This window comes from Panthera leo, chromosome B3 (genome assembly GCF_018350215.1).
Source record: "Panthera leo isolate Ple1 chromosome B3, P.leo_Ple1_pat1.1, whole genome shotgun sequence".
Lineage (NCBI taxonomy): Eukaryota > Metazoa > Chordata > Mammalia > Carnivora > Felidae > Panthera > Panthera leo.
Window position 1 is genome coordinate 58,065,055 of NC_056684.1, and position 15,528 is coordinate 58,080,582.

A 15,528-nucleotide genomic window follows, 5' to 3' on the forward strand; every position below is an offset into this window, starting at 1 on the left:
GTTAGGAGTTACCTGGGTAAGAAATAGGATAAATGGTTGGCAACTTTTTCTATTTGCCCATGCAAAAAAGTTCTTCAACTGGAAAGAAGTATTAAGTCTCTTATAAAAGAATGGCATGGTGAGCAATAGCTAGCTGAATTGCAGGCAGTACCCAGATTATAAATGGATTACTTTTCAAAAGTTCATTTGTCTGTTGTTATAAATTCTGAATACATAGAAATAAGGTTGCAGATTCCAAGACTATTCACAGAAGTCTATTTATTTAGCCCATTTTAAAGTTCAGTGATAGAAATCATGCCACTAGCCCAAGGACAGGCCTAGGAACAAGGGCGCGCGTGATAAAAGAATAAGAAAAGTGTCTTTCCTGGTACAGAGCAAAGTTGAGATTGAGTATATTCATTATCTATTGCTGTGTAACGAATTATCCCCAAACTTACCATACTAAAACAATGAACATTATTATCTCAGTCTCTGTGGGTCATCTGGGAGTGGCTTAGATGGGAGCTTCTGCTCAGGATCTCTCATGGGGTTTCAGTCAACATCTCCTGGGCTACAAACATCTGAAGGTTTAACTAGGGTGGAGGACCTGCTTCCAATCCGGCTCATTCACATCGCTGCTGGCAGGAGGTCTCCAATCTCATCACATGGGCCTTTCCTTGGGGCTGCTTGAGTTCCTCGTGACATGGTAACTCTGGCTTCTCCCAGTGCAAGTGATCCAAGAGAGAACAAGCAGGCAACTACAGTGCCTCTAATGACCTAGTCTTTTAAGTCATCTACTGTCACTTATGTCACATTCTATTCCTTGTAAGCCATTATGCTATTCAATAAGAGCAGCTCACATTCACTGGGAGGGAGATTAAGCTCTACCTCTGGATGGGACAAGTATCTGAATTTGTGAACATACATTAAAATCACTATATAGTTTTTGTTATCCACCCATCACTCTGTCCAGATACCCAGCGATACAAAATAGTAAAAATAAATGGGGACGCAGAACTGCACCCCTTCCCAACAAAGCTTACCGTAAGTACCCAAAACAATCCATGCTCCTGCCTCAACTTTCCTTGAAAACATCTATCCCCTTTCATCGGATGGAATCCTATTTGAAGAACTCATACTAAAGAGAGAGCAATCACACTCCTGACATAGTTGCTTTGTTCATTTATCTTTCTCATTAGCAGAATTTCAAGCAGTATAACAAATGAAAAACCACTAACCTACTCCGAAATTGGATGGATTAAGGTATTTGGGGTTAGGAAAGCTCTACTCACTAAGCACTCTCCCTTCAGCTGATAATGAACTGAGGGCCCTGATTATTGAATAATTTCCTAGGCAAGACTTCCCTCCCGGGTCTTGGGAACCATAGGATCTCTGATCCAGGTTTCCTAACCTGACTCCCATGGCTGCAGCTCTGTGGGGATATGGTGGGCATTCAAAAGTGAAAGGATTGCTGGGGAGTTCAAAGGCAGTTGGTGCTCTTGCATCAAAGGCATGCAAGATTCGAAAGTGCGTTCTAAGTCTTCAGAGGAAAATGATGTTCCATGTGACTTTTATTGCAGATTTTGTAACTTGAAATTTGGCAATCCATGTAGACTACTATCCAAATATGACATCCATTAACACAGGATAAATAGAGGAGTTTGCACTACAAGTCAACTCTGAGTGGAAGCTAGGGGGTTGATCTATGAGTTCTCCTGACAGTGTTGCTGTTTTAAATCTTACTTGAGTCTTAAACCCATTTAGAACATGATGAAAGCTAGGGGACTTGACTCAAGAAAACCCATATAAGCCACAATATTTTGCACATGAATTTAAGGCTTCCAGAAGCCCCTAAAACCCATTCAAGGGCTCTGGATTAAGAATCTCTTAGACTTTCAAGGGAGAAGAGGAGTGGGGAGGCCTATTGCCATTCTATTCTGCTATTATTTTTTAAAGTTTATTTATTTGAGAGAGAGAGAGAGTGAGACAGAGGGACAGAGCATGAGCAGGAGGGGCAGAGAGAGGGAGACACAGAATCCAAAGCAGCTCCAGGCTCAGAGCTGTCAGCACACAGTCCAACACGGTCTGAAACTCCAACCAAGCTCATGACGTGAGCTGAAGTCAGGCTTAACCCACTGAGCCGCCCAGGCACCCCTCCATGTTACTATTAAAAGTTAAATCTTTAAAAAAAATTTTTTTTTAGATATTTATTTTTGAGAGAGAGAGAGAGAGAGAGAGAAAGAGAGCATGAGTGTGAGCAGGGGATGGGCAGAGACAGAGGGAGTCACAGAACCTGAAGCAGGCTCCAGGCTCAGCTGTCAGCACAGAGCCCTAAGCAGGGCTGGAACCCAGGAACCACGAGATCATCCGGGAGATCATGAGCTGAGCTGAAGTCAGACGCTTAACTGACTGAGCCACACCCAGACGCCCCAAAACTTAAATCTAAATCAGAAACTGCTTCTCAGAACTTCTTTTAAATTTGTGGTTGTTAACAGAACCAAAGGCCAAAACGAACACCCCTACTAGATTTTCTGCTTGGGTTTAGTCTATGTTATATGGAGGGAGAAGGGACACTAAGCGAACACACAGGATAACACATACTTGCTGAAAAGCAATAGTAAATATAAAGCAGGCCATAGAACTGCTGACCATAAGCTTTGCTTGCCCTCTCACCCGTGCAGCAAATTTTGTCAACTTGCCAGAGAAGCAGCAACTCGAAGAAAGAAAGCTGCATAGTTGCTCACTTAGCAAGAAAGCACAAATTCGTTTTCTGCCCAGGATCCGCAACCGAGATCCTGCCCCGAGATTCCTGAGGCCCTCTAGGGTGGAGCGACCTCCCGCAGCAACGCCCAGCCCCAGGCGGGCGGGACCTTTCGAATCTACCCACTTGGACCGCAGGCCCCGGCTCCATCCGCTAGCGCCTCTCCGCCTGGGGAGGCGACAGTGCGGCACCAGAGACTGGGGCTTCCCTGTGAGTGCCCCTCGGGCAGAGCCGGGCGCGCGGGGCTCCGCAGCCGAGACTGGGGCAACGGGCGGGAGGCGGAGGACTGGATGCGGCACGAGCCCCTGCCCCGCCCCTTTGCGGGCGCCGCAGCCCTGCGCCGCGGGCCTGCGTGGGCTCGTGCGGACCCCTCCTTCGCGCTCCTCGCCTGCGGCCGCTGCGGCGCACGCGCGCGGCCTCGCGCAGGGCGGGGAGAGGCGGCGGTCCCCGGCGGCCGGCCCCGAACCTGTCAGACTCGGGAAGCCGGCCTGGAGTTGCGGGCGCGGCAGGCGCGAGGACGGCCCCGCTCCCCGCCCGGCCCCGGGCCGAGCTGCGCGAGTCGGCCCCGCCGAGCCGGCCGGCCGGGGGCGGGGAGATGAGCGGCGGCCCCGCGGCAGCGCCCCAGGTAGATGCGCCGCCCCCTCGCGGAGCCCCGGAGCCTCCGGGCCGGCCTGGCGCCCCTTGCCGCCCCGGGCTTCGGAACTTGTGGGCAGTATTGGGGCGCCTTTAATTTATAGCGTGTTTCGTGTTCCACAGGATGGGGAGGGACGCGCGGCAGTGCCATCGGGAACTGGCTCTCCGGTGAAGTAGGAGCTGCCGGCCGGCCGCCTGCACCGAGCCATTCCGCGCCGCGGCCGCTCAGCCTCTGCCATGGCCGGATCCGGCGCGTGGAAGCGTCTCAAATCTCTGCTACGGAATGATGATGCGCCGCTGTTTTTAAATGACACCAGCGCCTTTGACTTCTCGGACGAGGTGGGGGACGAGGGGCTTTCTCGCTTTAACAAACTTCGAGTTGTGGTGGCCGATGATGGTTCTGAAATCCCAGAAAGGCCTGTTAACGGGGCGCACCCGGCCCTCCAGGCCGACGATGATTCCTTACTGGACCAGGACTTCCCTTTGACCAACAGTCAGCTGAGTCTGAAGGTGGACCCCTGTGACAACTGCAGCAGACAGCGAGAGTTACTGAAGCAGAGAAAGGTGAAAACCAGGTTGACCATTGCTGCCGTTCTTTACTTGCTTTTCATGATTGGAGAACTTGTAGGTGAGTTGTGTGGCCAACTCACTTTCCATTTACCTTGTCCGGAGGGTTGTTGTCAAGCTTTAGCTACACAGGATTTGAGGTTTAAACGTTCTTTTCAGGAAGTTTGTTATTTATCAGTATACCGATCTGGTGATATGGAAAGGCCACACGGTTCCAAAGTGCAGATCAACCTAAGTACAACATAAACTTTCAGAGATAACTGACATTTTCTTCCAGTTCTCCAAACACCGTGACATCTACTGTAAAGCTAAGGACATGAGCTTCATCGTATATCATTTAACTTCCTCTTTAAAAAAATTTTTAAAAATAATAATGGCCAGGTTAATTTTTGCAACCTTTAAAAATAGTAAATGACCTAGAATAACTTAGAATCATAAAATTATGAAGGTATGAAATGACCTTACTGAACACCTGCTTTACTTTCTTTTTCACACTTAAGGAATCTGAGGGCCCAAAAGAGGTTTAAATAAGTTGTGAGGACACTTAGCTGGTTAGTGAAAGAGCCACATCTACAGTCCCGGTCTCTTTTTTTTTTTTTTTTTTTGGTCTGCATTTGACTTCAGGGGTCTCTTCATACTTTCCTTTTGTATTTATAGCCAAGAGATTTTCAGAATTAGGTACTACTAACCTTTAAAGTTTTTCATTATAGTGAGGATCTGAAAGGAAACAGACGGCTCCCCCAGGGTTTATGAACTTGGTTTTTTCACTTTTTAATTACTCAAGTAATACATTCTCACTATAAAATACATTCTTAGAGATTAATTTCACAGTCACATTAGTGTAATTGCTAACTTCTCTTAGTGACAGTTTACAAAGTGACATAAAAGCAATGTTCTGCCATGTTTCTTAACGAGGACCCATGATGAGAATAGAGGTGGCAGTCCAGATTAAGATGCTGGCTGGAGGTTATATGTGGGAAAATTATATACATTTCCTACCTCATTTTATACCTCCTCCCCAGTCCTCACTTCAGCCATGCTGGCCTTCTTTGTCCCTATGACTTACAAAGCTCTTTACTGTCCCTAAGGCCTTCAAACTAGCTGATCCCTATACCTCAGTGGCTCTTAAACTTTTTTGATCTCACTATATAGTAAGAAATACACTTAACACTGTGCCCGGGTGGGCATGCATGCATACATATGTAGGCATGTATGTACGTACACACACACACACACACACACACACACACACACATATAGCATATATATGTATAATTAAGGCAAAAGTCTTATTTCTTGTGATGCATTCTAATATTTTTTCAGTTATCCCCCCAGCCCACTTAATTGATTTCGTGTTCCACAAAATAGATCAGGGCTTGCATTTTGAAAAACACTGCTTAACCTTGAGTGGCTTTTCCCAAATCTTCTCTTGACTGGTGTCTTGACATTCATATCTTACTCCAAAAGATACCTCTGAGAGACCTTTTCTGACTGACTAAAGTAAACATCTCCTCTCTCCTGTTCTGTCCCCAACTTTAAAAGCCCAAAGCATGAGATTATCTTGTTTGTATATTCACTTGTTTAATATCTCTCTTCTGCTGAAATGTAAGCTGCGTTCTCAGCACCTAAAACAATGACTGGCACAGAGTTGACACTCAATAAATTTGTGTTGAATTAATTTTTATTGTGTTAGAGAATTATAAATGCTTAAGCTGTAAAGAAATTAAAAGGAGTTAAGCTGTAGCTGATAAGGCATGGCCTCAGCAGACTAAGATTCAATGACTTGCCCAAATTCACACAGCTAGAAAGTTGAGTCAGTCAGACTTAGTGATTCTTGAAGTTAATATTTAATATTTGAAATTAAAGTCACATTAATCACAATTTTCCCCCTTAAAATTATTTTACCTAAGTAAAAATTAAGATAAAATTGTTCTGACATACCATTTTTAAAATCTGTTATTTGGTAAATGTGGTTTTGTGAAAGCCACAATAAGTATTTTCTTTCAAATATTTATTTTCAAATAGAAAAATCTTTTGTTAATACAGAAATGCTAGTACTTAGGATAAGCATTAACAAATATGCAGAATATTAGGTAGAGTTAAATTGTATATAGTAGAGCATTTATTAAAGTGTATCAAAAACACTTAGAAATAACGTATCTTATATAGGAAGTATGGAATAATTTAAAAAATGAAGTAATTTAAAGATCTGAAAGAGAAGACTTGATTTTGAATCTTGGCATTGCACTAATTTGCTCTGAGACTTTAGACAGGTCTATTCTTCTTTCATTCAGCAAGTATTTTTTGAGTACTTAACTCTGTGCCAGGCACTGTATTATGTATTGTGGTATGCAATGCAGACAAAACTATTATAATCCCTACTGTTTGAAGCACTTAGTCTAATATAGGGCACAGATATTAAATACATAAGTAAATTTAAAATTCATATGGACTTAAGTGTTATGAAGAAAAAAAATTAGGTAGTATAAGATATTGTAACCAAGGGGACATAGTTTATGTATGAGCCATATATAGTTAAACCAAAAAAAAAGAATGGTAGGAGTTATCCAAGCAAAAGGAGTAGAGGAGTTTTCCAAGTGAAGAGAACAGCATGTACAAAGGTCCTAAAAGCCTCCAATTTTTTAAAAGGACCTAAAAAGAAGGCAAGTTTGGCTCGAATATAGTAAGAAAAAAGGAAAAGAGACAGGAGCGCCAGGTCAGGTTGGTTCTTTTTTTTTTTTTTTTTTTTTTTTAAAGCTATCCATACTTTATTTTTTTTTTTTTTTAATTTTTTTTTTTAACGTTTATTTATTTTTGAGACAGAGAGAGGCAGAGCATGAACAGGGGAGGGTCAGAGAGAGAGGGAGACACAGAATCGGAAGCAGGCTCCAGGCTCTGGGCCATCATCAGCCCAGATCCCGACGCGGGGCTTGAACTCACGGACCATGAGATCGTGACCTGAGCTGAAGTCGGACGCTTAACCGACTGAGCCACCCAGGCGCCCCGGTCAGGTTGGTTCTGATAGACCATGTTAAGAGTGCAGTTTGGTTTTTTTTTTAAGTTTATTCAATTTTGAGAGAAAGAGAGAGTGAACAGGGGAGGAGCAGAGAGAGGGAGACAGTATCAGAAGCAGGCTCCAGGCTCTGAGCTGTCAGCACAGAGCCCGATGCGGGGCTTGAACTCACGAGTCGCGAGATCATGACCCGAGCTGAAGTCAGAAGCTTTACCGACTGAGCCACTCAGGTGCCCCAAGAGTGCAGTTTTTAATTATAAGTACAACGAAAAGCCAGTGGAGCCTTTTAAATGGAGAATGACATGATGGGATTTATCTTTTTAAAATACTGTTGTGGCTCTTATGTGGAGATGGATTGGAGAGTGCAAAAATGGAAGCAAGTAAACTATTGCAGGGGTCCAGACAAGAAATGATTATGGCTTGGATTAGTGTGGATGGAGAAAAATGAACTGGTTGAGAATCATTCTAGAGGTAACATTAACAAAACTTACTAATGGTTTAGATATGGGGATTAATGGGAAAGCAGCATCAGGAATGATTCTGAAGTTTCTCATTTAAGCATCTGAGTGTAGGGAAATGTATGTCATGTATGAAGCAGGGAGGAAATACAGAGCAGGATATAGGCATCGGCTCAAGGGTTGTTTCAGACATGTTAATTATCAATTGTATGTAAAATAGCCAAGTAAATATGTCTAGTGAGCTGTTACATATGAGTCAGTAGTCCAGAAGAGAGGTCAAGTTAAGAGATACAGTGTGTAATGCCATCAGAATGTGAAAAACCACCTAGAAAACCCAGGTTTTGGGGAACTCCAACTTTGGAAGTCAGGCAAAAGACAAACAGGTATTCCAGAATCTCAGAAAATAGAGTATTTCCAAGTGGAAATAAGTTGAAGCTGCTGAAAGGTCTAATAAGATGAGAACTAAAATATCCTTTGGATTTAGTAATGGTTATTGATTAACAACTGCATTTTTATTGGGAGTGAAAAAGCTTGAATGAATGAATGCAAACAGACTTCCAGATAAAGATAGCAAATGAACTCATGTATCTAAATGTATTTTCTCCTGAAGCCTCTCTTAAACTATAATAAAGGGAATTTTAAATACACACACACAAAAAACCGTATATCCATCCATATGTGTATGTGTATGTATATCCACAAAGATTGGGAAAAGTAGAGACAAGATAAATTTGGGAAACTAGAGATGGATGAAAGAAGTAACTGACTTAATAGACCCTAGGAAGCCAGCTCCTAAGCAAGCAGTTGGGGACAGCCAAGAAGCAACCTAATTCATCAGAATTCATCAGAAATACCTAGAGAATTTATTTGTAAGTTTGTTTATTTATTTATGTATATAGAGACAGCACGAGTTGAGGAGAGGCAGAGAGAGAAGGAGAGACAGAATTCCAAGCAGGCTCTACGCGGACAGCGTGGAACCTGATGCAGGGCCCATAAGATCGTGACCTGAACTGAAATCAAGAATTGGACACTTAACCAACTGAGCCACCCAGGTGCCCCACACCTAGAGAATTTATTAAATAAAACACAAATTGCTGGGGGAGAGTTTCTAATTTCGTAGGTCTGGGATAGGGCCTGAGAATTTGCTTTTCTAACAAGTTCCCAGGGGATGCTGATACTGCTGATCTAGGGACCATACTGAGAACTAACTACTGCACTTCAGAAGCCTCAGTAGGCCCAGAATTGTTTGCACCAGATACCCCTAGGAGTGTGGGTAAAGAGGAAGACTAAGGAAGCTAGTTAAACCCTGTTTAAGAGCCAGTCGGATATAATAATATAATTCCTATCCAGAGAAATAGATTATTTATCAACAAGAATAGGCTACGGCAGCTGGGTGGCTCTGTTGGTTGAGCGTCTGACTTCTGATCAGGTTACAATCTCACAATCATGTGTTTGAACCCCACATCAGGCTCTCTGCTGTCAGCACAGAGCCCACTTGCGATCCTAAGTACCCCCCTCTCCCTACCCCTACCCCACTTTCACTGTCTCTCAAAACAAACTTAAAAAAAAAAAAAGATTAGAAAAAAATGAGCTGTTGTAAAAAAGAAAATCAGGGTAAAGAGCTTTTCAACAATAAAAACAAAATTTTTAAACTTCATAAAAGTTAGAAGAGAAGATGAATTAAGGTAATCTCTTAGAGAGTAGAGCAAAAAGAGAAAAAAACATAAGAAAATTAGTGTATCAATCCAAACTCCAAGTAATAGGAGTTTGAGGAATAGAGAAAGCAGAAGAAAAGAAATTACCAACAATATAGTTTAAGAAATTTCTCCAGAACTGAAGGGTGTACATTTCCAGATTAAAACAGTCAACAAAAACCCAGCAAGTTGGGTGAAAATAAACCCACACCAAGGCGTATCATTGTGAAATTTCAGAATACAGGGAACACTTTGTTATCTGTTGCCTCAGGCAGCTGCAGTGTTGAACAATTCCCTGTGATTGTTTTTGACAAACCTTCCTTAGGGTTTGCATAGGGCAGATCCCCAAGTCAAGTCCAGTGAAAACAGCCTTGCTAGTGTGGCTTCCAGGGAACTACCAGACAGATCCAATAATGCTAGTTCTTTGGGATTGGGCTTTTTAGGAGCTCTAACCCCATTTGATACCTTGCAGTGGCTGCCAGACTGATTTTCACTGTGCTTGTTGGTTTTCAGGGCTACCACAGAGCTGGAGAGAGGGAGATGGGTCCAAGGTGAATTAGAATGCCACAGAGCTCACTGTTCTTATAAAGATTCAGTCATTTTCCTTGAATTAATACTTTCTGTGTCAGCCTTTGGTTAATTTCCAGGGTTCTGAAAAAGCTGATTTGGACCATTTTTGCACATATTCTCCCTGCTTTTGTGGAGGAGATTATTTTCAGAGGTCCTTAGTTTGCTAGTTTTGCTGATCATTATCAACACATGGCTCTTTAAATATGTTAACTAAAATTAAATAAATTCAACCCCTCAGTTGCACTAGCCATATTTCAAATGCTCAAAAGTTACATGTGACTAGTGTCTACTCTACTGGACAGCATACATAGAATATTTTCATCATCTCAGAAAGTTAATGGACAGTACAACTTTGAGGTATTATTTTTATTTTATAAAGAAACTGAGGCTCAAAAGTATTAACTAACTGGCTGAGAGTTTCAGAGAGTCTAAAATCTCATATTATTAACTACCAAGTTATACTTTCTCTTAGTGATTTTAGCTTTTTAATGTCAAGGGAATACATAAAAACTGGTATTTGTATAGAGCACACTGAAGTAAATGGATGTGATTTCAAGATCGCCAGCTTGTGTCCTGCTGCTCTTGGCTGTGCACACTCATCCCAGAAAGAGAGGGAACAGTGGCTCAGCACACTTATGTGTCATAATACCCTGACCATGAAGTTCATTGTAACAGTGATTCTCAGAGGTACCAAGACTAGAAGCGTTGACGTCACCTTGGGAACATGTTAAAAATAGGGATTCTCAAGCCTCATCCAGCTCTATTGAATTAGAAATTCTGGGAGTGGGGCAAGCAATCTGCAGTTTAACAAATCTTCCAGGTGATTCTGATACACAAAAGTTTGAATGCTTGGCATAAAAAAGCTTATTTAATGAATGGTGCTAGGAAAATTGATTCACCATAATAGAACAACATACATATATGTATACACACACATACACATCTATGAAATGAATTTTACATGCTACATATACATATAATGGCTGGAAAATCAGTGTTAAAAATTGTACTCTAAATACCATCTTTAATCCTTCTGAAACATTGCTGTCTATAACCAAGGGAATCAGTTAAGGTATTAATTAGTTAATGTACTCATATACATTAAAAAAATGTCTTCCATTTAATTTTGTGTTCAAACCCTCACAACAAGTGAGTCTCTACGTTTACCTTTTTTGTAATATTTATATATTGTGGTTATTAATTTCAGTGTCTCATAGGATTAGTAGTTTGAGTAAAAGCTGCAGTGCTAAACCACAAAAATTTCTGTGTGTTAGCCTCCAATTTATTGGTACTTAATTTTTTAAGGTCATTGACTCCTCAGAGAATCTGTTCTTAGAAATGAAAATTTTCTTTTTTTTAATTGTTTTTAATGTTTATTTATTTTTGAGAGAGCGAGCAAGCAGGAAAGGGGCAAAGAGAGAAGGAGAAACGGAATCCAAAGCAGGCCCCAGGCTCTGAGCTGTCAGCAGAGTCGGATGGGGGGCTGGAACTCACAACTGTGAGATCGTGACCTGAGCTGAACTCGGACTTAACCAACTGAGCCATCCAGGCGCCCCATGAAGGGGATGTTTTCATCACAAAAATATATACATATTTAGTGTTCTGCATAAAATTTCAGAATACCTTGATTTAATTGTGATTGGATAAATATTTAATTGAAAGTTGATGTTTTCTAGGATGTTACATATTTTTGGTTTGATTGCTTATGTTTATTATTTTAACTAACGTATTCCTTCTTCTCTCTCACCCTTACTCCAAGGTGGATACATTGCAAATAGCCTAGCAATCATGACAGATGCACTTCATATGTTAACTGACCTAAGTGCTATCATACTGACCCTGCTTGCTTTGTGGCTGTCCTCAAAATCTCCAACCAAAAGATTCACCTTTGGATTTCATCGCTTAGGTAGGTAATTGGAGTTTCTTTTGGTTTATCAAGTTTTATAGTAAAACCACAATGAACTATAACTAACCTTTGATTAACTGAAATCTTTCTGGTGATAACCTATTTGAAAAAAGCAAATGACAACAGATGAACAAGATTTATTCAGATACATATATTCAGGGTACATTCAGCCTAGTCAGCTAAACTGCTTACACGTGTAAAATTATATGGTAATCATTAATCTTTAAGTGTTGTTCCCTATTTCCTGAAGATGTTATCAGAAAAAAAGTTTACCTTCATTTTATTCAACCAGGCAAAACTACATGGGTTTGTTAATGTGTATTAACTTTTTTCTTTCACTTCAGGTGTTCCAACCAAAGCTACTGTAGCCCAGATCTTAAGCAGTACTGTCATAGGTATAACATATACTGTGTGGCTGACCTTCACTGCTGCCACTGTATCAATATAATTCTGTAAGTGCTGACAAAGATTATTTGCTTGACCAAAGTTTAGTCAGTCTCCTGAACCTTCTCCCAAGCCCATCTGTGCACTTCCTTATAAAATCTTCTTTTAGCAAAAACCCTTCTAAGCCAATTTAACAGCACCCCCACTCTTAATGTCTGATGGATTATCCCCTAGGTGATGTCTCATTGCACTGGCTTGTGTCTAGCGAGAATTCTGTTATGTCAGTTTAGCCAGAGTCCCCATACTCCTGATGTTTCCCCTTAGTAATTTTCCATCCACTGACTCCCACCTTGCTCCATGGCTGTAAATTCCCCCTTGCTTATTCAGTATTCAGCGTTGAGCCCAATCTCTTCCCCCACTGCAGAGTTCTGTTACAGTGGTCATGTAACCTATCTTGGTAGCTTCCTCTCCCTGAATAAAGTCTTCTTTACCATGTGTTGACAAGTGTCATTAAAATTTTTTTCTTTCACTGTACACATATTTTTATTTTACTATTTTGAGCAAATAAGAATTGAGAGTTAAAATCATACATTGTTATCCGTACAACTCTTTCCTGTGTTACTGTGTTTTTAGATTTTTTACTTATTTTTAAAATATGTATAAGGCAGTTACTTGAACTAATATGTGAAATGCCATATATCCAGATGTCATTTGCTTAGAACCCAAAAATTGACATTTAGGTGGCTTCAGCAAAACCTATCTTAAAGAACCAGAATTAACAACTTGTAGTTTAATTTTGTAGAGACACTGACACTCTAATATATCAGTATATCTGCTGTCACTGACACTGCTAATATATCAATCAGTTCTTCCCCTTCTTGGTTACTTTTTAGCCTAATCTTAACTAAGCTCTAGGTCTTTTAAAATTTAGTCCCTGCGCCTTCTATGTAAAACTTGACATTGTGCCTTAAAGGCTATATATTTCAAGGAGCTATCCTGATTATCAGATTGGGAAATTATTTGGCATCCCTACCCCTTAACTGCTTGCTGTACACGAGAGCTAATGCCCTGAGTGAGGTGTTTCTGTTATTTGTTAAGCCACTGCATAGCGTACATTGGGATGTGTTCCTAAAACACACCCCACTGTTTACCAACATACTATACGCTCATTTGTTACCTGATTGCCTTGGGCCTTTTAAACAACTTCAAGATTATTTTCAAACTTTAATTTCTTGTGATTTAAACGCCTTCAATTTAAGATCTGACACTCAAACACAGCATCATGGAATGGGGGTTTTTACCTTCCACTACTATTTGGAAGAGTGCATTTCATTTTGTCCTGTGGCTCTTAACCTTTTAGGTTATAGAGTATTTGGAATGCTAATGAAAATAGTGGAGTTCTCCCCCAGAAACATGCAATAACAGAATATAGAAAGTCCCACATATAATAAGAACCCATAATCATGAAAATTCTGTTAGATATCAAAGTAGTACTTAGTGTTTCTCTAGGTGGTCACTTTGTTTCATCATAGATAACACGCACTATGAAAACATGAGAGAAAACAGAACTCGCTGTTCTATTTATCTCTGCAAGTTTCTGTGGAGAGTTGAATCTTCCTTTTTCCTTAAAAGTACAAAGTTCACACTTGTGGCCTAGATACCAGCATTTGACTCCTGTCTCTCCTGAGAGTTCCTTGAAATAAAAACAACAAAGAGAAGCAAGGGATTGGGTCACCAATAAGCAAGAAATTTCTGGAAGTTAGAAGATAGATGGGAGTGGGTTGGAGGAAGAAACAGGGAAGCTGTAGCCTAGAGTACACTGAGCCAGGAGCTGGATCAGCCCAGCAGACCTCCAAAGAAGAGCCAGGGACAGAGATGAGTAGGAGGGAGAACTGGGGCTGAAAACAAGCACAATTAATTGAATGCTATAAATGGGAAACTGTTGCACAACCTTGTGCCTATACTAAAAGCCACTGACTTGGGCACTTTAAATTGTTGAAATGATGAATTTTGTCTGAAGTTTTTAAAAGTCATCTAAAAAAAAAAGAGTTGTTAAAATCTAGGTAGATGAGTATTTCCCAAAGGTACAGAGGGACTCAAATCTTCACTAGAAGGGCCTTTTGGGATCTTCATTTTCTTCTTTGCATTCCAAAATTTTATGAGGCTATATCTAGATATAGAACTTACTTCACTTATTCTGCTCTTTGGGGGAGGATTAAAAAGACAAGGATATGTAGAATTGAATAAAGCTGTAAAACAAAGCAGTGGCTGTCCTGTGTTCCACAAAATATATTGCTTCATGAGTAATCTCTTCACGTTCTGTAGGAGAACGTATGTTTATATTGGACACTTGTAAGTAGTGTGCCTCCTGTGTCTTGGGGATTCAGGTCCTAAAAAAACGCTGCAAAAGGAATCCCCTTCTGGTGTGTTAACTGTCATTGAATTTTGTTTTGATGCAGGGGAGGGGGAGGGGGTAAGACAGGAGTTGGTTTTTTTCTTTGTTGATCTGTCTTGTAAATATGTAAAGTTTATGTGTTGCAAGAATAAACAATTAATTTCTAATAGAAAGGATTTCCTCAGAGAAGCCTTGTTTTCATTCTGTCCCCTTCATCCCTTCCTCTAATCCCACTCCTTATTAGTAATGATTTTAAATTTGTTTCTGACCTATCCTTCCAGCATTTCCTTTTGAAAGTACAAGAGAATATATACATATACCTCACCACCTTACTTTATGTGTTTTTCATACATGTTCATATCCTGTTACCTGTCACCCTTTCTTATGCAAAAGGCAGCATACTGTGTACCCTGTTCTAGACCTAGAGGTGGGTGCCTGTGAATGATAGTCAGATATTAGTAGTACCATTCCTTAAATTTATTTCCTTTTTGTTTGCTCATCACACTTTATGTATGCCTAATAGCATTTATCACATTTTTATAGCTATTTTTTATGAAACCGTATCTCCTAGACCATGAATGAAGTAGGAATGGAAACGTATGTAAGTGCAGTATAAGAGATTATTAATTGTTGCATAGTCAGGCTGAGTAAATAAAGACATGAAAACTGTGAAACAGATTATTTAGTATAGCTCATGAACCTCAAATCATTGTGTTTGGGATGCATTAAACCAGTGTCCAAACTAGGAATAGGGATATTTTTGAAATTTGGGGACTAATGTATTTGGGACTTGAAAACATTTATCTGTAATTCTGAAACTGTGGTCATGTTCACAAACTACACTATAAAAATTTATATGATCCATAACATAACTGAGTACTGACTTCTAGATCCCTTTGACATAGTAAGAAATTAGTCAAAAGAGTGTTTCTTCTTGGTGTCAGTCAGGGGCAGCCCTATTTGTTTTTTACCACTTTTAGAGTTTTGTGAATAAATTGTCTTTGGTTCAGATCGGAGATCTGCAGTTTTACTAGCTATTAAGACCTTTTGGAGAGTGATTTAATCTAAGTACAAATTTTTGTGTTTGTTTTTTTTTTTTTTCTGTAAAATAGGAATGATAATACTTCCACTGCAGAATTGTAAAAAATACATTAAGGTGGTAAGGTAT

The 15,528-nt window shown here is 40.4% G+C and overlaps 2 protein-coding genes across 9 annotated transcripts in view; one reads left to right on the plus strand and one right to left on the minus strand.

Moving 5' to 3' along the window:
• The window catches only part of BLOC1S6 (biogenesis of lysosomal organelles complex 1 subunit 6), a 136,370-nt gene that overhangs the window by 85,519 nt on the left and 35,323 nt on the right, over window positions 1–15,528 (minus strand). The gene's annotated exons all lie outside the window — the stretch shown is intronic.
• The window catches only part of SLC30A4 (solute carrier family 30 member 4), a 35,275-nt gene continuing 22,652 nt past the window's right edge, over window positions 2,906–15,528 (plus strand). Inside the window, exons 1-3 of one of the 3 annotated variants that reach the window (XM_042942132.1) lie at window positions 2,906–2,950; window positions 3,497–4,001; window positions 11,435–11,581. In XM_042942132.1, the coding sequence (XP_042798066.1) occupies window positions 3,611–4,001; window positions 11,435–11,581 (538 nt within the window). In that variant the 5' untranslated portion in view covers window positions 2,906–2,950; window positions 3,497–3,610. The other 2 variants (XM_042942131.1, XM_042942133.1) reach the window with 2 other exon arrangements.